We start from the raw sequence: 24,623 nt of genomic DNA on the forward strand, positions 1-24,623 counted from the left end.
TGCAATTTCGCTGTGCAAAACTTTACGAAGCGATTCAAAGTATATAGAATGTATGTTGTAGCTGCGCTTATGGACCCATGCCAAAAAAACTGGCCTGTTTTAGATAAATATATACTACAGATTCCCAAACAATCGCCAAACTCCTTGGAACTTGTGCATGATGTTCTGTCTCCAATTTCCAAGGAGAACTTGATTATGGAAGAAATTGAAAAATTAAAGGAAATCGATGACGCATTATTTAATGAGCCATCAACGAGCACTGAACCAAATGCAAAAAAACAGGTATTATGTTTCAATAAATGTAAAGGTAAACTTAACTGACGTATATTTTACTTGCAGAAAATATCAGCTAGTCGTCAAAGAATGTTGGAATTTATAGGACCATCGCCTTCTAATGTACAAAATAACGTAGAGTTAGAAATAAGAAAATATTTGGAAATGAAAGTCGAGGCGGTTGAGCCTCTAGATTGGTGGCGACAGAACAAACAAGTACGTTAAAGATTCACATCTTAAACTTGTTTTAAGCAGGTTACGTTTTGACCATTTACTTTTTATAGATCTTTCCAAATGTTGCTACTGTAGCAAATATGTGCTTTGGAATTCCAGCCACATCAGCATCTTCAGAGCAAGCATTTTCATATACCGGGAATTGTATAAATGCAAAGAGAAGCAGCCTGCATCCGGCAACAGTAAAGAAACAATTGTTTGTTCACGATAACAAGGCAGTCGTCGAACCATTTTTATCAAATTAAAGTATTTTTATTATAATTTTTAATATGCTATAAGCAACAAATGTGCATATAAACTTATATTTTCATTTTTATTTTAAATTAAATGAATTGACAGTTATTAAAACAACCGAAATTATTTGTTCACGTTAAAGTCGTCGGCTGTAGCCGACTTTTAGCCGCCGCCGGCCGTATATTGCTTTAGCCGCCGCCGCCGATTTTCTTTCGGCTGCAGTCGACTTTTAGCCGCCGCCGACTTTTTTATGCTTAGCCGCCGCCGCCGAGAATTTCACATCGGCTTCGCCCTCTGTTTTGGAGAACAACTTTACAAAATGTGAAAAAAATAAATTTTAATATGTAATAAGAAAATAAAAGACTATTTCCAACATTTTTAGACAAATGCCATTAGCAACTGGTTTAAAGGATTCCGCGGAACACATCAAATCTATCTTCCTTTTATTGCTCATACTTTTATTTTATTGCCAATTTCCTTTTTATTTATAAAACTTGTGAAATTGGTGGTGGTTCCTTTCGTTTAATTCTTTTAAAGGGGGACAAATTGGTTTGTTTTGACAAATCAGCTGATTAGTTGCAAGCTTGTGCAGGAATACCGTCTGTTTACTTTTCGCAATTTCCTTGCAAAAGAGAATAAAACTACCTTACTCTCTCAGAAAGATGTTGCTGGACAATTCCTGCAGGGAAAGTAACCAGACACACCTATTGTTTACAAGCGTACAAAAGCATTTCGATGAGAATTTTCCAGAAAAAAAGTTATTCGTTATGGAATTCAAGAGTGATAGTGTGATTTCTTTATATTTGGTTGAATAAAAAAACAGTGGCCATTGTTAGAGCACTCCAGCCTTTAAATGTGAATAAATCTTTTGTCTCTCGTAGCATCGCTCATTACCGTGCCACTGGTAGCGAAGCCCAACTTCAAGAAAGTGGACGAAAGAAAACAGCAACATCAGCAGAAATGCTTCGAAAAGTAAAGAAGCGACTTGATCGAAACCCGCGTCGCAGTGGCCGAAAAATGGCTCGTGAGCTGAACATATCCCAATATTCCATTCGGCAAATATTGAAAAAAGTGAAAGAACTTACTTCAAGGGAAAGAAAATAGACTCAAAAGAGCTAAGGAGTTGCTTCGCTTGACCGAAAGTGGTGAACTGCCGAATTGGTTTCTCCGATGAGAAAACATTCGTTGTCCAGCAGTTTGTAAACAAACAAAACGATCGTGTTTACTTTGCCTAAGAGGTCAGCTGAAAAAGTGCACCTTCCGTTGGCCACCAGAACTCAAGCGCCGGTCGTGGTGATGGTGTGGGCCGCCATTACAGCCGATGGTCACTCTCCGCTCGCATTAATCGACCGTGGCATCAGAATGCCGAATATTATAGGGAAAATATTCTGGAGGGCCTATTAAAGCCTTGGGCACGCAAACATTTTGGCCGCAGACCTTGGACATTCGAGAAGGACTCAGCAAGCGCCACCCAAGAATGGTCACAAAATGAGGTTCTTCGCTTCATTTCCAGCGCACAATGGCCACCAAAATCTCTGGATACCAATTCGTTGGAGTATTGTGTCTGGAGTATTTTGGAAAGCAAGGTTGACACTAAAAAATACCAAAGTGTCGATCACCTCAAGCAAGCGCTCCGCCGGGAATGGGCCAAAATGCCGCAGACCAACATTCGGACAGCGTGTGACGGTTTCATTGGCCGTTTGAAGACCATTATTCGTGCCAAAGGTGACCAATTCCAACAAATCAAAAGTTATTCTAAAATTTGATGCTATTTCCGATATTTTTTGCTTTCATTCAATAAAATTTAAAAAAAAGTGTGCAAATTATGGCATTTGTCTTTGTTGCATTTTTTTATCTTACCCTGTATATATTGAAGCCGAGTTCCATGGAAATGGAAACGTACGTCCCGAAATTCACTTCATTTGGGCTGATATTAGCCATTATTTGCACAATAAACCTGAAATCGGTTTAAGGATATACATGGGAGCTATATCTAGGCCGATCTCGATAAAATTTGGCAAATGTATTTCCGAGCTCTGTAAGATATCTGGTACCAAATATATATTATGTGGAGTGCATATTTGGACTTAAAAACCAAAATATAAGATATTGCTTCTCAACTGAATTCGGTCGGATGTGCCCAAATTCAGTTTATTTGGACTGATATTGGCCATTTGGTGCACAATTAACCCGAAATCGGATGAAGATATATATGGAAGCTATATCTAAATGTGAACCGATTCTCACCAATTTCAATAGGGTTCGTCCTTAGGCAAAAGAAATATTGTTTGGAAAATTTCATCTCATCACAAAGACATAATACCCTTAAAACTATGTGGTCTAGGGTATAAACATCTAATGACCAAGGGTATAAACATCTAATAACAAAAAATTATCGCATTTTAAGTTTCTATTACAAAAATTGATTTCTTCGTCCAATTTCCTTTCAACATCTGCTTATGTGATGCTCATATGTAATTGGCCAATTTTGTAACCCACTATTTAAAATACTTTCCATCCAGAGCAAGCATTATGAAAACGAGGAGATCTTTTTCGTCAATGCAAACATAAAACTCAACATCACACACTGCGTGTACTAGGAAATGACGTTTGTTGGTGTTTTAAAGATATCAACACTACATTCGGAAAAAAAACATTTTTTATCGCTCTACTGAAAACAATTTTTATGTGCTCGAATGATAAGTAATGATGGGTTTCATTTCTAATACATTGTTATGTTGGTACGCTACAAAGGGGCATTGGTGGCTATGTAAATGAAGTACAAATTAGGTATTCACTTAAAAATTAATAAAAAAAAATTGCATGTGGGCCTTGATATTTAACAATAACAATGTGAAAGGATCTTTTAAAAGTCCTTGGTATGTCTTTGAAAATATTTGCTCCATTAAAAGGTTGAGACTCTTGTCATTGCCTATTTTTTTTTTGGATTTAACCCTAATTTGGCCATTTTAGGAGTTCGAAGGCTTGGGTCTTTATACCTTTTCGTTGTTATTTTGAAGATTACACATTTTTTATCGTCCTCTGAGGTGATATATTTGGCCATTCTTCGAATTTGGAAAAATGGTATCCCAGCTACTTGCAAAATGCAACTGAAATAAAGAAAAGTCGTAGTTTTTATATTTTAAAAACATTTCTTTTAAGATTTTGATTATCTTACCAATGTTCTGCATCTTTTGGGAGTTATTTTCAGAAACATAAGATGCCAGCTCCTCTGATTTTATATTGCCATATTGTAGGGTATCAAATAGTTTTCATATCATAATTCAAATTAAACAAACTGAACAAACTGCTTTCAACGAAGGGAGCCGCAAGCAGTTATTAGGTGTGTCTGGTTACTTTTCCTGCAGGAATTGTCCAGCAACATCTTTCTGAGAGAGCAAGGTAGTTTTACTCTCTTTTGCAAGGAAATTACGAAAAGTAAACAGACGGTATTCCTGCAGAAGCTTCCAACTAATCAGCTGATTTGTCAAAACAAACCAATTTGTCCCCATTAAAAGAATTAAACGAAAGGGACCACCACCAATTTCACAAGTTTTATAAATAAAAAGGAAATTGACAATAAAATAGAAATATGACCAATATAAGGAAGATAGATTTAATGTGTTCCGCGGAATCATTTAAACCTGTTGCTAATGACATTTGTCTAAAAATGTTGGAAATAGTCTTTTATTTTCTTATTACATATTAAAATTTATTTTTTTCACATTTTGTAAAGTTGTTCTCCAAAACAGAGGGCGAAGCCGATGTGAAATTCTCGGCGGCGGCGGCTAAGCATAAAAAAGTCGGCGGCGGCTAAAAGTCGACTGCAGCCGAAAGAAAATCGGCGGCGGCGGCTAAAGCAATATACGGCCGGCGGCGGCTAAAAGTCGGCTACAGCCGACGACTTTAACGTGAACAAATAATTTCGGTTGTTTTAATAACTGTCAATTCATTTAATTTAAAATAAAAATGAAAATATAAGTTTATATGCACATTTGTTGCTTATAGCATATTAAAAATTATAATAAAAATACTTTAATTTGATAAAAATGGTTCGACGACTGCCTTGTTATCGTGAACAAACAATTGTTTCTTTACTGTTGCCGGATGCAGGCTGCTTCTCTTTGCATTTATACAATTCCCGGTATATGAAAATGCTTGCTCTGAAGATGCTGATGTGGCTGGAATTCCAAAGCACATATTTGCTACAGTAGCAACATTTGGAAAGATCTATAAAAAGTAAATGGTCAAAACGTAACCTGCTTAAAACAAGTTTAAGATGTGAATCTTTAACGTACTTGTTTGTTCTGTCGCCACCAATCTAGAGGCTCAACCGCCTCGACTTTCATTTCCAAATATTTTCTTATTTCTAACTCTACGTTATTTTGTACATTAGAAGGCGATGGTCCTATAAATTCCAACATTCTTTGACGACTAGCTGATATTTTCTGCAAGTAAAATATACGTCAGTTAAGTTTACCTTTACATTTATTGAAACATAATACCTGTTTTTTTGCATTTGGTTCAGTGCTCGTTGATGGCTCATTAAATAATGCGTCATCGATTTCCTTTAATTTTTCAATTTCTTCCATAATCAAGTTCTCCTTGGAAATTGGAGACAGAACATCATGCACAAGTTCCAAGGAGTTTGGCGATTGTTTGGGAATCTGTAGTATATATTTATCTAAAACAGGCCAGTTTTTTTGGCATGGGTCCATAAGCGCAGCTACAACATACATTCTATATACTTTGAATCGCTTCGTAAAGTTTTGCACAGCGAAATTGCATAAATTGATTGTTAGTTCAAAAGACGCTTTTTCTTCTTCTTTCTTCAATGAGGACATAATGGATTCCTGAAAATAAATACACGAAGATATCGTCGGATAATCTTGGCCTTGAAGGTGTTTTGTGGCGTCCTCAAAAATTTATAAAAACGTGCCAAATTCCGTTATAATTTGCTTTTCCATTGTCCCAATCACTAACAGTTCCTTTTTAGCTTTAACTAATGCTACATTTATAGTGGATATATTATTAGTATAGCTTTGAATCATTGCAAGCAGAGAGTTCCAACGTGTTGCAACGGAATTTTTCAAAGAGGTGTGGTGCTTGACGTTTAAAGTTGCTTCATATTGTTCAGTAAAATAGTCATCTCCATGTGGAAATTGTTCGCAACTATCCAAACTCTCCAAAATTATTTCAACCTCTGTAAATATTTTTACTATATCGTTTTGTTCCTCCATATTTTGAATATTTGATATTTCTTCATAGCTATACATTAAGCTGCCATACATTTTTTTTTTAATTTTGATATTATGTTATTAATATTTTCAAATGACTTGTTGTTTAGTATATCTTCCATCAAAAATCTGTGTAAAACATGAGCCATACAACCATATCTTGGTATATTTTTAATTTTTAAAGCTGAAACGATGTTGCTTCCACCATCAGTAACTGCACATATGTTTTTTCCAACAGATTAAATTCACATAAAGCTTCTTCAATTTTTTCTACAACTGCTAGTCCAGTGTGAGGTCGTGGAAAGATCTCTGTCTTGAGCGTTACAATTTGCATTTGAAAATTTTGGCAGAAATGCACTTTTATGTTTATGTAAGACAAGTGCTTATGTTTATCTGACCACATATCCAATACAAGTGTAACATTTTTGGGCGACTCTTTAAGGCTTGTTTTTACGTGGTCCAAATATATGTTATAAACATCGTTTAAAGCCGTCGTAGCTATTGTCCTATCTGTGGGGAATATAGCCTTTGGGTTTAAGAAAGATACCAATTTCTTAAATCCTGGCCTTTCAACAATTTTAAACGGTTGCAAATCCCAACAGCACGTTTCGGCGACCCGGCGAGCATTTTGTTGTTTGTTGTTACAACTTGTTGAGGATTTCAATGCATTTTTGTGTCATTGTTGAACTTTTCAGGTTATTTAAAGATTTCACGTCCAAGTTATGTACAGGTCGTAGATGGTTCATATAATTTGTGGTTGATGTTGATTTTCCAAAACTAAAATCATAAACAATTACACACATGCGAATGGAAAAAAGAAATTTTTACCTTTTTAAATTGGTCTTTTTATCCAAACACAATTTGCAAAATTTATATTTTTGAAGTATATGCCTCTTTTTAAAATAGAGATCACCATAATATTTCCAACATATTGATATACCACCTTCATTTACAACAACCTTTGCCAAATTTTTAAATTCATTTTTCTTTTTAAAAAGATCTTCATATTGAGATACATCTGCATATGGAGAAATATTGATTTCAGTATCAACAGATTCGTCTGAATCGGATTCTGATTTAGTCAAAACTGTTTGACCCTTTCGGTTAGCGGAAAAATAATTTTTAATATTCCTTTGGCACATTTTGCATTATATTCTTTGAACAAGCAAAAACACAACGAATCTTTGGCAAACAATATGGTTGCCACTCCATTAAAATTCGTAAGTTACAAAAGGTTGCCAAAGGTTTTGTGATAAAAAAAACAAATCTACAAAGACATAATACCCTTACCACTATGTGGTGTAGGGTATAATTAATATAAATAGCCTACACGTTTTTGCCTCTCGAAGACGAGTGCGCAATGTAAATTATCGTCCAATAATGAGCATTATAATATGTTAATTTATCGATAAGATTAAAAGACATATTTATACAAATTTGCTGTATAAATTTATATTTTTCAACTGCTTAGCCGACTCAGTCGGCTAAAAATTTGAGCCGATGAGAGCCGCATACATCAGCGGCGGCTCAGATCACTTAAAAAAAGTCGGCGGCGGCTGCACGCCGACTGCGAGCCGATCGGCTTCGTGCTCTGCTCCAAAAACAATTAGTCTTACTAATTCCAAAACAATATTTTCAAATTAAAATCACAAAAAGAAGTAAATAAACAATAGAAAACATCTGATTGAATGTCGATGAATGAGAAGAAGAAGAGTTGCAAGAGATTGCAAGAAGAAATTTGTCCAGCAAGAATTTGCAAACTCTCACTGAAAGAACTGTCAAAATTTCTCTCTCCAACCGCTCTCTTTTGCAGAACTTTCGGGTTAACAGACGACTTCCAGTAAAATTTTGTAACAATTGTTACAAATTTTAGGGTAACCAGACACACCTATTTTCAATTTTTCAAGAACCGGAAAAATTGCCAGTGATGAGAATCTCCAGTAATCTGTACAAATTGCCATTTCTTATAAAGGGAATTTTTCCTGCCTAATGAGAAATAATTCTTTAATTTGTCATACTTTAAATTTTGTTACGCATAATCGCAGCTATCCATCAAATACAACTGAAATAATATAAAGTTATTATAATATTAATATTACTATAATTAAAATTATTATAAATGTATCAATTAATTACTTTTCAAACTATTACATCAAATACAACTGAAATAATATAAAGTTATTATAATATTAATATTACTATAATTAAAATTATTATAAATGTATCAATTAATTACTTTTCAAACTATTACATCAAATACAACTGAAATAATATAAAGTTATTATAATATTAATATTACTATAATTAAAATTATTATAAATGTATCAATTAATTACTTTTCAAACTATTACATCGGTATAGAGATGCCAACTCTGAAAAGACGCAGTCACGCAATAACAAAAGTAAACAAACACAAACAACTGAGAGAGAGAGAGAGAGCGCGAATCTCTGAATGAAAACTTGCCGCTCTCTTCACCATATTTTTTGTTTACGTGGAATTTTGACATTTCTATCGTTCATTTCTTTGAGATTGTTTGATCAAGCTCCAATCGGAACGAGACCCATTGATTGCGCCGCCCGGAAATCAATCATCGCAGCAAAGGAGGCGAATGTGATACATTACCTATTATTTATAAATTAAATATTTGCCCGAAAGAAAAAGGCAGTGGCAACGGGCAGCATCCAAAAAGAAAATTGTAGCCCAAAGGGACCAGTGAAGTTTATACAGCTGTTTTTCCCTTGTCAATAAGAATTATTACACGACGGCGGCGACGGAGGCTACCATCCAAGTGCAACAATACAACAAAATGAATATACACAGTAAGTCATGAATGAGAATAGACACAACCACCACTTTGGAAATAACTAACAAACCAGGCAGCCAGACAAACAATTCAATGCCATTACCGCAAACTTTTCAAAAACTAATTGTCGTGTGGAGTTCTATTTGATGTGAAATTAATCATCATTCAACCATACATCTCTTGTTGTTTGTGCGGTGTTGTCATTGTTAGGGCCGGCTTTAATTGTCCACAAATGGGAATCTTTAACAATTGCATACCATTTCATTCTTCATTTCTAGTAAACGCCAATCACCTGAAGTACATCAGTTTGATAACATTAACCCTACAGAATGCAATCCTGGGTCTATCGATGCGCTATGCCAGAACGAGACCGGGCGATATATTCCTTAGTTCAACGGGTAAGTTAGCTGGAGGAAAAAATTATGTGTGGAAAAAGTAGTTATAATGTGTGCCGTAGACAAAGATATGTTTATTTTATTGCCCGCAGGTGAACAGGTTATAGATGGGGATAGCATTGTGTGTGATGTGATATTAAAGTGTTTTTTACGTCGCAAATGAAGTTATTTTGAGTTTGAGGTGTCGAAGAAGGTACATACATACATAGAAGTCAAGTGGTTAACTCAAAACGTGCCACAATTAAATGTATGATATTAGGCTGAGATGGGGATCTGTCGTTAAACCCAAGGTATAAAAGCAAATGTTGTGTTAATAATTTCATGTTTTATTAGAGTCGTTTTTTAATGGCTTTGACATCAGGGATCCATTTCCAAATGGTCTTTTGTGACACTCAGTGAGACTCTTCATATCCACCTGTCTCACTTTACAGGGACATACAAAACAACCAGCTTGACTAAGAAACCAGAACGCCTGGAAGAATATTATTTTAAGCCACCAAGTCCTTTGTATGGAGGCTAAGCCATAGTCGAACTCAGTCACTTCATAAAAATGTTACGAAAAAACCCGACCACAAAAACACAAAAATAAATTCAACTGATGCTGGCGTGGACACCTTGGCACTTTCAGTCAATCTAGTTACAAGTGAGAAAATTACCTCAACCTCGATAAAATTATCATTTAGTTCGGACAGTGAATCAGTCTATCTGCTGGATTGGAGACAAAAGCAATCCATTAAATTGTTGTACGATATGGGATCGCTAGGGCGAGTCAGGATACTATTCCTGAAGTCTTCTGGGAAACCCCCCTTAATCCACGGAAGCAAAAGATAAACGCATGCAGAACGCACCGGCCTCCGCCCAAGTTTGAAACGTAAACTACATGTGTGGACGCCAGTCGTACGTGGAATTCAGAAACAAGAAATCGAGCGTTCACATTCCACACCCTCCAGACGGCATAGAGATAATAACGTACGCAGATGATTGTACGCTCGTGGCGTCCGGACTCATCATAGATGACATATGCGATCGGTTAAACGCTCACAACGCTCTAACCACCTTTTTCACTGCGAGGAATATAAAGATATACGCCACTAAATCGACAACCACACTTTTCTCCACATGGTCTGCGGAGATGAGGCTATCTTTGAAATTGCAGGTCGATGGTGTTGTAATTCCGACCACCAACTACGCCAAGGTCTTTTGAGTCCCATTCGATAAGTTTAGAAGTTGGAACAGGTTCTCAAGTCTCAGGCTGGCAGCACTAGGGGAGTTGATAAGGAAACCTTGTTGAACTTTAAAAAGTTATAGGACCGACACGTAAGGAAAGACCTTCATGACGTAGAGAGAGAGGTACAGAGGTATAAGGGAGAGCCTCTAGATCAACAGGCCTATCAAGCGGGACTGAATAGTATTCACTCTTACGCGGTCTCAGAAGTCATAGAAGGGTATAGAGTGAATACTGTACTAGGAGACCATCCCCCTCTCATCGCAGCTGAAGAGCGAGAGCTGCCCGTTCTGCTGTCCAGCCAAACCTTCTCACCTAACTCCAGTCTCATTGAGGACCCAACCCCTACAGGTTGCATCCTTTTTGAGACTGGACTTAGTGGCAGAACCCGATTGAGAGGAGTCAGAACGAACACAGCAGTATTAGCTGCTACAACAACAACAACCTCTAAGCCGCCAGAACGAAGGTGCCTCCCTCCAAATCTAGGGAAGATATGACTACGGTTAGATCTACGCAACCGCAGATTCCCAATAATAAGAAGATAAATTGAAATCTTTCCCTATACCCTCAAAACTGACTCAGCCGAGCTCTTCAGCAGCTTCATCAACTCAAACTGTTACAACGGCGAAATGGGAGAATCCAAATTGGACAAAGAGGGCACAAGTGCGTTTTATCTGATGAGTTGCCAGACGTCTGCTGAATTGCCGTATTCTTTGAAGGCGACTAATTCCACCGCTCAGCCAGTGGCTGGAAAAGAAGGTAGTAAATTGAGGTGCTGCTAACTGGGGCGAATAAACGTAGAACGACGAGACGGGGCTCGTATTCTTGGCCTACTTTCGAGTTTTTCTACATTTTTAAGATAAGGTCGTTGTCTGTGTAGTGCCAGTACGTCCCTGCTAAAAATCGATTGTGTCATATATCGCATTCATTTTGGAAGTATCTCTCTTTAATAGTCTTCTAACTAATCATTTAGTCGACCCCACCATACTTGAGTTATTTCTTTGCGACTTTCTTACCACCTCTTTCTATATGGTCATACAATGTTTTGTGTATATCGATAAATGTGCAATATACCCAGACACACAAAAAACATTTCTTATCAATAAATTAACAACGATATTCGGGTTCCCGGTAAAATGCGATATGAATTTTTTTCTTTTAACCTTCACTCGGTAGAATGTCTCTTGTACCACTTGAATAATGGGAGTTTCTAAACAAATAGATAAGAATGATGATGTTAGTTCCCCTCACCGCACACACAAATCAATTAATAAAAATGTTTAAAAACTATAGGGTGTCCCAAAGGAAATGTAATTTAAAAAAAATCTACTACTTCCTCTGCTTTTGCAAAATCTACTAATTTTATTTTTATCACAACTCTTACTAATTTTTTATATTATGTTCTCTCCCACAGCTGTGCTAATGTCCGAATTTGTAAAGCTGATAACATGTTTGATTTTGGTCTTTAACGAGGAGGGTAAAGATTTCCAGAAATTCGTCAAGACCTTGCACAAAACCATCATTGCCAATCCAACAGATACGCTGAAAGTATGCGTTCCCTCGCTTGTATATATTGTACAAAACAATTTACTCTATGTTTCCGCCTCGCATTTGGATGCCGCCACCTACCAGGTGACATATCAATTGAAAATCCTCACCACAGCTATGTTTGCCGTAGTTATATTGCGTAAAAAACTCTTGAGCACCCAATGGGGAGCTTTGGTATTGCTGCTGGTTGGCGTAGTAATGGTACAGTTGGCCCAAACCGTAACAGATGCCTCGGCGGCCGCAGCTGCATCACAAACTACAAATGGCATTGAACAAAATCGTTTCTTGGGTTTAATGGCCGCCTTGGGTGCCTGTTTTCTTTCCGGGTTTGCTGGCATCTATTTTGAGAAGATTCTTAAGGGGGCTGACATCTCCGTGTGGATGCGTAATGTCCAGTTGTCGCTGTTGAGTTTGCCCTTCGGTGCCATAACCTGTTTCGTCAGTGATGCCTCGAAAATATTCGAACATGGTTTCTTCTTCGGTTATGATCTGTTTATTTGGTATTTGGTAATGCTGCAGGCCGGTGGTGGTCTCATTGTGGCCGTTGTTGTAAAATATGCCGATAACATACTCAAAGGATTTGCCACTTCTCTGGCCATCATCATTTCGTGTGTTGCCTCTATTTATATTTTCGATTTCAATTTAACATTTAAATTTGCCTTTGGTGCTGCTTTGGTAATAGTTTCGATATTTTTATATGGTTATGACCCCAATAAGAAGGCAACAAATTCAGTGGGTCCCATCAAAGTGGTGACAAGCAGTGGTGGACCCCTGCGTCCCGATGAAGAGAAGCTATTGCCTTAAATACTGCAGTCAGCCGGCTGGAGGAGAGTGATGCAATATGTAAATGTTTTTCTACATTTTGGACTCGGAACTTATGACTCGTTGCAGTATTTACAACCTACAACTATCACGATAGAGTTGTTTTCACCAAAACAACTACAAACTTACGATGGCCATGTAGGTGAAAATACACTTGACCGACCGATCTTTTTTTACAATAAGCAAAATAAGCAAAAATTAAGCATAATTTTACAAAGTAATGAAACGATATTGTATATATAAAGAAACACCGACGCGACCGCATTCTACAAAATATATATATTTTAATAATAGATGTTAATCAATGCGTTTTAATTGAATGTTGGTGTTGGTTCTACGTGTAGAAGACCCCTGAAAGATATTTTTCCCTGAATAAATTTTCTTTAAAAATCCAATCCATCCTTGAAAAAATATTCATTAAAAATCCAATCCATCCTTGAAAAAATATTCATTAAAAATCCAATCCATCCTTGAAAAAATATTCATTAAAAATCCAATCCATCCTTGAAAAAATATTCATTAAAAATCCAATCCATCCATGAAAAAATATTCATTAAAAATCCAATCCATCCTTGAAAAAATATTCATTAAAAATCCAATCCATCCTTGAAAAAATATTCATTAAAAATCCAATCCATCCTTGAAAAAATATTCATTAAAAATCCAATCCATCCATGAAAAAATATTCATTAAAAATCCAATCCATCCTTGAAAAAATATTCATTAAAAATCCAATCCATCCTTGAAAAAATATATTTAAAAATCCACGTTTATTGGTCCTTGAAAAAAATATTCTTTAAAAATCCACGTTTATTGGTACTTGAAAAAAATATTCTTTAAAAATCCACGTTTATTGGTCCTTGAAAAAATATTCTTTAAAAATCCACGTTTATTGGTCCTTGAAAAAATATTCTTTAAAAATCCACGTTTATTGGTCCTTGAAAAAATATTCTTTAAAATCCACGTTTATTGGTCCTTGAAAAAATATTCTTTAAAAATCCACGTTTATTGGTCCTTGAAAAAATATTCTTTAAAAATCCATGTTTATTGGTCCTTTAAAAATCCACTTTTATTGGTCCTTGAAAAATATCCTTTAAAAATCCACGTTTATTGGTCCTTGAAAAAATATATTTTAAAAAAATCCACGTTTATTGGTCCTTAAAAAATATTCTTAAAAAATCCACGTTTATTGGTCCTTAAAAAATATTCTTAAAAAATCCACGTTTATTGGTCCTTGAAAAAATATTCTTTAAAAATTCACGTTTATTGGTCCTTGAAAAAATATTCTTTAAAAATCCACGTTTATTGGTCCTTGAAAAAATATTCTTCAAAAATCCACGTTTATTGGTCCTTAAAAAATATTCTTTAAAAATCCACGTTTATTGGAGTTGAGGTCGTTGAAAAAGTGTTCTTTAAAAATCCATGACTATTGGTCTATTAGTCCTTGAAAAAATATCCACCTAAAGCTCTTTACTTTTTATTGAAAATCCCGTTTACTTTCTGTTTTATAAACATCTTAAAAACATTTTATTTCTTAAAGTTCCACAATTTACAGCATCTTAGGTCAAACTTTGGTCAATACGTTTTCATACTTGGCTTTCATTTAGAGCTGCCCTCTACAAAATGTCTTTGTAGAGCATCTAAGGCACGGAAACGATGTGAGATTTTATTCTTCTCCGCCTTTGGCATCTCTGCATAGGTTAAATTATAGCCATTGGGTTGGAAAATTGGATCCCAGCCGAAATCTCTGGGACCACGTGGTTCAACAATTGTGCCTTCCGTTACACCTTGAAATAGTATGGGTTCACTATCCTGACCTTCAGAAAATGCCAATGTACAAACGGCCTTTGCCAACTTATCTTCCCAACCGGTCAAGAGTTTGTGTAAACCTTCTGGTTCCAGTTTTTCCAAAAACCATTTTATGTATGGACCTGAGGGGATCAATTGAAAAAATCAACGGATATTTAATATGGATATTTATTTGACAAATTACCTGGTAAATTCTTCAGAGCATTGAAGCACAAACAGGTGTCTTCAACCAGTACGGGTCCATCAACTTGACGGGCGGCTTCTTTGCACTTTTTAATGGCAATCTCATCGATTTCTCCCTGCAGTTCGGGTAAATCGATTTTCTTGGATATCACTTGCCTGGGGAAGTTGGGACCCAGTATGGCCACCAATTCCTCCAGTTTCTTAGCATTGCCGGTAACAAACGTAATTGGTCGGGACATGTTGACAAGTGGGTGGCTGATGTCAACGTGCTCTCTTGTTGTGTGTTTACGAATGTAATGTGCAAAGAAATAGAATGCGGTAGCAATAGTTCAATTGAACTATTCACTAAAAAAGCAAAGAAACTAGTTCAACGATTAACGATGTTCCTTTGAGTGAATGAATTACTGAAATAGGAACAACAGTGGAGTACACAACGAAAAATAAATAAAATAAGTCTTTAAAAAATATGGTAAATGGCTAGAAATCTCACATTTAATATTGAGGACTCTGCATTGGAAATGTTACTAACAAACTGGATGTGTCGTTCTAGCAAGACGTACGAATTTCAGACCCAACAAAGTATATATATTCTTGATCAGCGTAAAATTCCGAGACGATTTTGCCCTGCCCGCTCGTCCATCTGTTGTAATCAAGCTACAGTCAAAACGTATGAAGATAGAAAGCTAAAATTTTGCACAAATCAGTCTTTTGACGTTACTTCGCGATAGTTGGTATTTTGATGATTTCAGCCATATTTTCCAACGGAATTGTCTCAAAATTCACACAATAATTACTTGTGAGACCCATAGGTCTATGATATCCTATTTCCCCATATAACGCTACCCCTCGAATATTCGGTGATGATTTCAGCCAAATATTTTAATGTAATTATCTTAAAATCCACTCAAGGAGTTCCTTCTGGGTACTTTTCCCCCTAGAAGAGGATTATCGAAATAGGTCAACGTTTTAGTATAGCGCCCATATAACGGTACCGCACGATATTCGGTATTTTCATGATTTTTGCGACATTATTTACTACAGCCTATGACACAAATTACTTATGCAGGACCATGTCTTCGCATAGCCCTCATATAACGGTTTTCATTAGAGCGCGATTTTCCGACGGATTAGTTTTGAAAATGTTCAAGTTTCTTCCTAATGGTGGTGGCATTAAAAATTCGGCCCTGCTGATCTTAATGTTTTCTTCCCTTGTTTTTAAAAATTATTAAATTTTGTAAAAAATATGATATTTTCTCAAGATTTTTCAAAATGACAATTTATGCCGAAGATACCCCAATTTATTCGAACAAGCAATTTATGGGAATATGACAATGGAATTCCAACGGGCTTATTAAATCCCCTATACTGTGAAAGTACAATTAAAACATATGTAATTTGTTGATATATGGGATTCGTTTAGCCCCTCAATTTACCAATTATCAAAAACGCGTAACGTTTCCATTATGCGTCTACATTTTTGTTTAATAACGTGTGTTGAGTGAAATTATCATTTTCTCTCAGCCTGATTTTCTCTCAAATTTTATCACTCACTCTCAATTGTCAGTTGAGATGCTTTTTAAATACCTACCTGAATGAGAGTACCCTAATGGAGAAGAAAGCAAGAAAAAGAAATTTAAAAACGTACACAAAAAGAACGTCATTCGAAAACAAGAAGACCAACGCAAAACAACATGTAAAGCGTATTTGTGTGTACAATCATCTACGCGAAAATAATAAAATAAATACACAAAGAAAGGCCAAAACAGAAATCATCAGCAGCAATACAACAACGCTTCAATACTGCAAAAACAATAGCAACAAACAAACTATTGAACAGAATAAAAGAGATTACAGCGTTACAGCAACAAAGAAGATAAGAGAAGTCCCAGCTTGGGAAAATGCAAAACCCGCAGAATTAGTATCAAAAGAACGAGGCATTGGTCATGACATGAAAACAACGTCGGATACGATAGGAGCCAGAGCCAGACCAATATAAACAAAATCCACAATAAAATATTCATTTCTTTTATCATTATCGACTTTCAACTTTTCCCAGAACTGAGCAATTCAGTATCCAGCGAATAGCATTGGCCTTTCAAACCACTAGAAGAGCAACAGTAGTTGCATTCGTTCAGTGGCCTGGAGTGTAGCCAGCCAGCAGCGAGAAGAATTTGCATCAATCTATTTAAAATAAAATGCCTGAAAGAGGAAGCTCTGGCAGCAATGCTGGTGTCAATAGCCAGGCAGCATCATATCCAACATGGGTAAGTTTGTAGCTTTTATACCCAAATAATATATGCAAATAATACAATTTTGTTTTCCAGATTGGTTTCATATTTGTTTTCAATTTAATTGTGGGCACTGGTGCCCTTACCCTGCCGGGAGTGTTCGCCAAAGCAGGATGGCTGCTATCATTGATTGTGATTCTGCTGCTGGCTGTTATCTCGTACATAACCGTGACATTTATCATTGAGGCAATGGCCTCAGCAAATGCTGTAAAAACGTGGCAAAACTTACAGGTTCTTAAACGTAGTTATGATGTAGGCATCCCCCACTTTTTATAGATTTATATATATATATACACTTATAACCCTGACCCTTAGTTCATAGGGTATACAGATTATTTAAGTAAAATGTATTGCATTTGTTTTTATTTTTTCATAAACCCCACAGTTTGATTCCCGTGAAGATGTACGCGGAAATTCGCTGGCAGTCGAAAGTGAAACCGATGTTGAAACAGATGATCCAACCGCTGCCCTATTGTCCCATCAACAACAGGTGGATGCATCGGCACGTCTGGAACGTATGCCCATATATGCACAACATTCCACATTGCAATATTACACACTGGATGAGAAATTCGAATTGGGTGAAATGGCAACGTTGTTCTTCAACGATGTTGGCCGTGTTCTATTCTATTTGTGCATTTCAATTTATTTGTATGGCGATTTGAGCATTTATTCAGCGGCAGTGGCCAAAAGTTTGCGTGATTTGTTTTGGTAAGTAAACAAAGATTGTTTGAAATTTTATCGGACTCATTTTACAACAAATAAAAGTGGGACGACCACTACTCATTTTTCACACATGCAAGGTAATCAATCACATCAACTGATGGGTATTTGCAAAACCTCTTCATAACTCTGCTAAGAGAAAGGAGGAAAATTATGAAAAACGCTTGCCCTACCTCAAAGGTTTCAGAGTGAAGAAAACTGTATCTTATTTTTAGACAGTGGCAAAATTACCTACTTTGATCGCTCGATTCGTTAAACCAGCTGTGTTATGAACTTGAAAACAATTCTATACGGATAATCTGCGTAAATCCCCGTAGTAATTTTGTTAACATCTGTCTTTTAACAGGCAACAGGTAGCAATTTTAAACAATTTTAGTTAATTTCATGCAAATTAAGTCGTAGAGCGATAAGTCTCAAACTAGCTGAGATTTATATTCATTTTAAACCAACTGCATGAATCTAAAAACTGTACGAGATTAAATAGGGATTTTGAATGCCTTGGTTTTTAAACAATATTTTTGAAGAACAAAGATACCTGTCATCATTAATTTCTTAAAGGAACATCTACCGGAACAAACTTTTTAAAATCTGAAAAGATCCATAATAATGAAACTGGAAAGGACATTTTGTAGGGGTTATTGAAAATTCAGTATACAGGGTGAGATGAAAAAACTACAACCAACTTCAGACTGCTGTCATTTCTAAGCCACTCGTCCGACAGCTGTTAAAATTGTTTCAGTGACAGCTCATAATATTGTTTACAAGCGTACAAAAGCATTTTGGTGAGAATTGTCCAGGAAAAAAGTTATTCGTGATGGAATTCAAGCGTGATAGTGTGATTTCTTCATATTTGACTGGAAAACCACAAGTTGCTATCGTTAGAGCACTCCAGCATTTACATAATCTACTGGTAGCGTAGCCCGACGTCAAGGAAGTGGACGGAAGAAAACAGCAACATCAACAGAAATGGTTCAAACAGTAAAGAAGCGAATTGATCGAAACCCGCGGCGCAGTGCCCGAAAAATGTCTAGTGAGCTGAACATATCTCAATATTCCATTCGCCAAATATTGAAAAATGAGCTCGGGGTAAAGCCATTAAAATTCCAAAAAGTGCAAGAACTTACACCGCTATAGAAAGAAAATTGATTCAAAAGAGCTAAATAGTTGCTTCTCTTGGCCGAAAGTGGCGAACTGCCGAATTTGGTTTTCTCCGATGAGAAAACATTCGTTGTCTAGCAGTTTGTTAAAAAACAAACAAATCAGCAATATTGGTCCACCCCATCAAGTACCTCCCCCCTCAAGGGTCAACATTTTAAATAATTATAACTCTTATAAAATGGGATGTTAGAGTCCGTTTGTCTTCAAATTACAAACATCACAATGTTTTTATTAATCCGAGGTCAGGTGCGAAGATGGCATATATCGGTCTACTCCTTCAGGTACCTCCCCCACAAAGGGTCAACATGTTGAATATTCATGAAGCTCATAATCGAACACTATATTTTTATTAACCCAACGTCTGGTGTGAAATTGGGATACATCGGTCCACTCCTTCTGGTACCTCCCCCAGAAATGGTCAACACTTTAAGTAACCATGAAGCTCATTAAAGGCAAAATTAACACCCGATTCCATTCAGACTTGACACATCTCAATATTTCCATCAACACGAGAACTGTTATAATCGGACGATTCCTTCTTGTACCTCCCCACATAGGGTTCAAGATTTTTGAAAAAAAAAAAAAAAACGATCAAAGAAATCGAAATAAGCATCCAACTCCCTTCAAATTTCACGCATCCAAATATTTTTGCTAACGTAAGATCTGTTGTGAAGATGATATATATCTGCCAACCCCTTCGGGTACCTCACATACAAATGGTCACAATTTTGAATACTTATATCTGTCATAACTTGCGAAACAAGCGACGACTTTTTGCACCTTGCTATATCTAAATATTTCTCTTTACCAGAAATCTGATATAAATATATAATTAATCGAAATTTATGATTTCGAATTAAATTGGATATAAAAGTTGGATTTTCTTCAAATTTACCCATACCAATATTTATTATCTGTATTAGATGAAGCATGAAAAGTGAATGCTTCGGTCTGCTATATCTGTTACCTCATGTATATTTCCATATTTTTCAAAAAATTGCACATATCTCATATAAAATATAGGAAAGTAGGCGATATAGTTCAAATCTGAAACGTTGCAATATTTATTTCAGTCCTAGGTCCGATACGAATTGGCCAATATTCGTCAACTGCTTCGGAACCTACTCCATGGAGGGTCAACAACTTGAATAGTCATAACTCAAGGCTAGGGGTATACATCTGTCGACAAAACCGACTGATACTATTTTACTTGTAAAGCTTAAATTCTATGTTGATTTACCGATGTCCGTCCGTCTGTTTTTGGAAATCACTGTAGCTTCAGAACAAAGTGAAGAAGGTTAATAAAATTTAACTCAGATGTGTTTTAGGTCTACAGGACTTTTGGTATTGAAAATTGGCTATATAGGTCCACGTTTTGGTATAACCCCTATATAACTGTACCGATAGATTTACGGGTTTTTGGGTGTTTTAGTCACAATTCCAAACCGGTGTTTTGTCTATTACAAAGAAAATATATTTATTCCAAATGAGTTTTTCTCTTCCTTGAAAACGTACATTTTTAAATTCCACATTAAAATTTAATCTTTTGTTTTTTTTTTCTATTTTTGTAGTGATCATCCCAATGCCACCACTCCCTCCAACTACACCAGTCTCGATTTTGAGCTTGAATCATCATGGAATTTATCAGCAGCCAATAATGAAACCGACGAAGATGCCATTAAGCTATGCTGGCAAAATAACACATTGTCACGCTTAACGGTTTATCGTTTGTTTCTGGTGGGTTTCATTTGCCTCTTTGGACCATTCGCGGCGTTTAGTGTACAAAAGACAAAATATTTGCAAATCATTACTGTAATTTTTCGATGGTGCGGTGAGTAGACTGGTCGTAGAGTCATACAGAAAGCATAGAAAAATATTGATTGTTTCCATTTTTTAATTCGTTTTAGCTTTCCTTCTCATGATCTCGCTTGCATTGAAACTGCTCATTACGGACGGTGCTAAAGGTCATCCCGTGTCCATGAATATCTATGGCATACCTGCTCTGTTTGGTGCTTGTGTCTACTCGTTTATGTGTCATCATTCGTTGCCCAGTCTTTTGGCACCCATACGTGATAAGATGGCCGTGGGTCGTATTCTGTGTGCCGACTATTTGGTTATATGCTTATTCTACTTGCTTTTGGCTATGACGGGAATATTTGCATTTGATCGTTTGGAAGATTTATACACATTGAATTTTATACCCGATCAAACGGATGACCATAGCTTTGCTGCGGAGCTGTTGGTGGGAATTGATTACTTTTTGGCCTTGTTTCCGGTCTTTACATTATCGGCCAGTTTCCCCATCATTGCCATAACGTTAAGGAATAATTTATTAACTCTATGTTTGGATACAAGCCGCATTGAATCGTATAATTATTTTGTGCGACGCATTTTGTTTCCCATGCTGACGGTGATACCACCCTTTGCCATAACATATTTTACGGAGAGTCTTACCAGTTTGGTGGCATTTACTGGAAGTTATGCTGGTGCTGCCATCCAATATATAATACCAATTGCTTTGGTATACTATGCCCGCAATACATGCCGTGAATTGTTGGGCAGTGGTGTGGTAAATGATTTCCATAGTCCATTCCGTAGTCCATATTGGTTGGTGTTTGTTCTGCTCTGGTCCCTGGGCTGTATTAGTCTGGTGACATTGAATTTCTTTTTGGATGTTTCGTCGGCATGAAGTATCCCCCAAGCAATACAGAGTAGAAACTTTTTATGAAAGAAATGTTGTGGGTTTTAGATGGAAGATCCAATAACCGATTTTTATATTTTGAGAACTGTATATCCAAGATTTCTTTCAATGTATGACTTTCCCACGATAAGGCATTTCTTTAGCTAAAAACGAAATCGAATTATAGTTGCCAACAATAGCTTATAACCAAATTTGTTATAAACAAATTTTGTTATACGGCCAATAAAAAATGCCCAAATACGAAAATAATTTTGGCAAAATTTTCCCAATAAAATTTTTATTCGCAATTCTGGTACAAAAAATGTCTTAAAAGGAAAATTTCCTTCATGGAGTTAAAGGTGAAGAGTGTTTTGAAATAATCTCATTATTATTCTCCCTTCATTTCTTCATTAACTCAAAAAAAAATATAAAAATTTTTGAGTCCTAGAAATTCTATTTTCTTCTCAGACTCTTCAATTTCAAAAAATCGTTCATTAAAAGCTGTATTGCCATGTAAACGTCCTAGGTATTTTCCAAAAAAAAAAAAAAGAACAAAAAAGAGGTAGGGTGAACAACAACCCAATTCTCGATCTCTCAAATGAAAATATTCCAATACTCATTTTCATAGAATGAGATATTTGAGATAATCCTTCATTCTCATATCACAAACTTAAAAAAAAAAAAACTTTAAAAACCAAGTCCTAAATATCCTAATATGGACTACATTTTACATAAGACTTCAGCTCTCTCCCACTCTCAAAAAAAGGGAAACTAAAAGTTTTCTTTTACCAAAAACAAAAAAAAACGTCTTCCGTTTTATGGCATCTCCGTCGAAAGCTATAAAGCAATCGATTGGTAAGCCAGAAAAACGTTTACACAAGTCCATGTGCTCAATCTGAAAAGAAACTGAAATTTTATTATATATATACACACACACAAATTATACCCTCCAATGATCTGAAAACTATTAACCAATAACTTCCTAGAAAGTACATTTTACCACAAAAAAAAAAAATGAAAAGGTAAAAAATGTTGAAAAAATCTACTTTTTATTTTTGTAAATTAGCATTTAAGTGAGATTTGCAATAGTTTTTATGTATCATAACCTATTAGTATTTAAGCATATTAGTGTTTTACATATACATCTATAGATTATATACACATATGTACATAACTCGGAACTGAATTAGTTATGTGGGTCAAGTCCATGAGAACCAATGTTATAATTATAAAATATTTTTTTTCATATATTTTTTTTTTTAATTTCATCATGGAACCTAAGAAGCAGAAAAGTATATTTTAAAAAAAGCGAGTTGAATATATTAAAACTTTAAATATATATTTTAAATATAAAATAAAGAAAACAACTTATTTTTTTATAAGGGAACTGTAAAGTCACATAACTTGTAAATGTTAAACCATTGCCATAAATCAAAACGTTTATTAGTATGTAAACCAGAATACTGTTCAACTTCTATTTGAAGTACCTGTTACTGACTCAATTCTTGGCATAGAAATTTGAATTTGTCATCAACTTTTACTCAAGCATTAATTGTGCCGCTGTTAAGTCATCTGTGTTTGATGGTCCACACAAAGAGCATAGCTGTTTTGCACTCATGTGTTAATGGCATTTTTGGTCAAGTGTTAATTTATAGGTGTTAAGTTGGAACAATCAAAAAGACTATTGCCAAAAGCTACTTTTACTCTATGGCATGCCGCTGTTATATGTACATACAGGGTGAGATGAAAAAACTGCAACAAAGTCATACGCCATGATTTTTAATTTTTTTTTTTTAAATTTTATTGAATGAAACCAAAAAAATGTCGGAAATAGCATCAAATTTTAGAATAAGTTTAGAATTGTTCGAATTGGTCACCTTTGGAACGAATTATGGCCTTCAAACGGCCATTGAACCCGTCACACGCTGCCCGAATGTTGTTCTGCGGTATTTTGGACCAATGGCTTTTGGAATTTCAATGGCTTTACCCCGAGCTCATTTTTCAATATTTACCGAATGGAATATTGCGATATGTTCAGCTCACGAGCCATTTTCGGCCACTGTGACGTGACCATTTCTGCTGCTGTTGCGGTTTTTTGCCGTCCACTTCCTTGACGTCGGGCTTTTTTTGTTTATAAACATTTTGAAGGAGTGTAGTATCCGAAAATTGATTTAAAATGCCAAAGTTTTTATGAAAATGACGAGACTGGTACGCCACAGGACTGGTGATAGTTGGGGACACGTTCCTTTTTAGTACTTTTCTTCCAAAATCGTCGACACGTAGGAGACCACGCCAAAAATAAATGTTAACAGTCGGTTAAATTTGGAAGGAAGTCTAACGATCGGTTTGTCTGTTCTAAGACGATGAGAAATAAGTTCCTAATCAAGATGAATATGACGAATCTCTGCATGTTAGATTCGGATAACAAAAGAGATCTCCGAGATCTCATTACTCTCCCCTACCGTAGGTCTTCCTCGAGAAGACCTGCCCAACTTCGAAGAATTCAAATGAGCGATTGTTCTTCGTATGAGCCAATAAAATCTAGACATGCGATTTTGACACCTCAATGGTATTACTTAAAACGGGAAAACGGATTGACCCAAACGAAAAGAAAGCAATTAATGCAAAAAATGGGGTCAAAGTCCTTTGACGGGGTAGTATGCAGATTTGATAGTAATCAAGAACATTTGATTATGAAAGAGATCATTTGATTTTGGCACACTTTCCTTTCTGTCATTTGGCATCGAGATGAGCATGCTAGAACTTTAAAACATTTTATTAAATAAAAATAATTCAAAATTTCAATTTTTCTAAAAAAGTTTTAAATTATTAAAAAAAATTAATTTTTTTAAAAAAAAATCTGTAAATTTATTATTTTTTTTTTAGAAAAATCTCGATTTTTTTAATAATTTAAAAAAATATATAATTATTTTTTAATGCATTTTTTTTATAATTGATTTATCATGTTTTAATAACAACCTAAATGAGGTCATAATCCTTCAAAAAATCC

General features: G+C 35.6%; 3 protein-coding genes across 4 annotated transcripts; 2 read left to right on the plus strand and 1 right to left on the minus strand.

The window, feature by feature from the left end:
• Nucleotides 1-8,493: 8,493 nt before the first annotated feature.
• LOC101901774 (UDP-N-acetylglucosamine transporter) lies at nucleotides 8,494-13,073 on the plus strand. The gene is made up of 3 exons (XM_005191096.4): nucleotides 8,494-8,798; nucleotides 9,061-9,180; nucleotides 11,817-13,073. The coding sequence occupies exons 1-3, from the start codon at nucleotides 8,786-8,788 to the stop codon at nucleotides 12,752-12,754; spliced, it is 1,071 nt and encodes a 356-aa protein (XP_005191153.2). The 5' UTR covers nucleotides 8,494-8,785; the 3' UTR covers nucleotides 12,755-13,073.
• Nucleotides 13,074-14,264: 1,191 nt separating this feature from the next.
• LOC101887428 (inosine triphosphate pyrophosphatase) lies at nucleotides 14,265-15,075 on the minus strand. The gene is made up of 2 exons (XM_005191098.4): nucleotides 14,766-15,075; nucleotides 14,265-14,703 (listed from the first exon to the last, which is right to left on the minus strand). The coding sequence occupies exons 1-2, from the start codon at nucleotides 15,001-15,003 to the stop codon at nucleotides 14,372-14,374; spliced, it is 570 nt and encodes a 189-aa protein (XP_005191155.2). The 5' UTR covers nucleotides 15,004-15,075; the 3' UTR covers nucleotides 14,265-14,371.
• A 1,331-nt stretch (nucleotides 15,076-16,406) lies between these two features.
• LOC101887604 (transmembrane protein 104 homolog) lies at nucleotides 16,407-22,634 on the plus strand. Of its 2 annotated transcripts, none has more exons than XM_005191099.4 (5): nucleotides 16,407-17,028; nucleotides 17,089-17,304; nucleotides 17,438-17,763; nucleotides 20,505-20,764; nucleotides 20,841-22,634. In XM_005191099.4, exons 1-5 carry the CDS (start codon nucleotides 16,960-16,962, stop codon nucleotides 21,620-21,622), a joined length of 1,653 nt encoding a protein of 550 aa, XP_005191156.2. In that variant the 5' UTR covers nucleotides 16,407-16,959; the 3' UTR covers nucleotides 21,623-22,634. The 2 variants fall into 2 exon arrangements, with proteins under 2 accessions (XP_005191156.2, XP_005191157.2); XM_005191100.4 differs by having other exon boundaries at nucleotides 17,089-17,283.
• The last annotated feature ends 1,989 nt before the right edge of the window (nucleotides 22,635-24,623 follow it).

This window comes from Musca domestica, unplaced genomic scaffold (genome assembly GCF_030504385.1).
Source record: "Musca domestica strain aabys unplaced genomic scaffold, Musca_domestica.polishedcontigs.V.1.1 34, whole genome shotgun sequence".
Lineage (NCBI taxonomy): Eukaryota > Metazoa > Arthropoda > Insecta > Diptera > Muscidae > Musca > Musca domestica.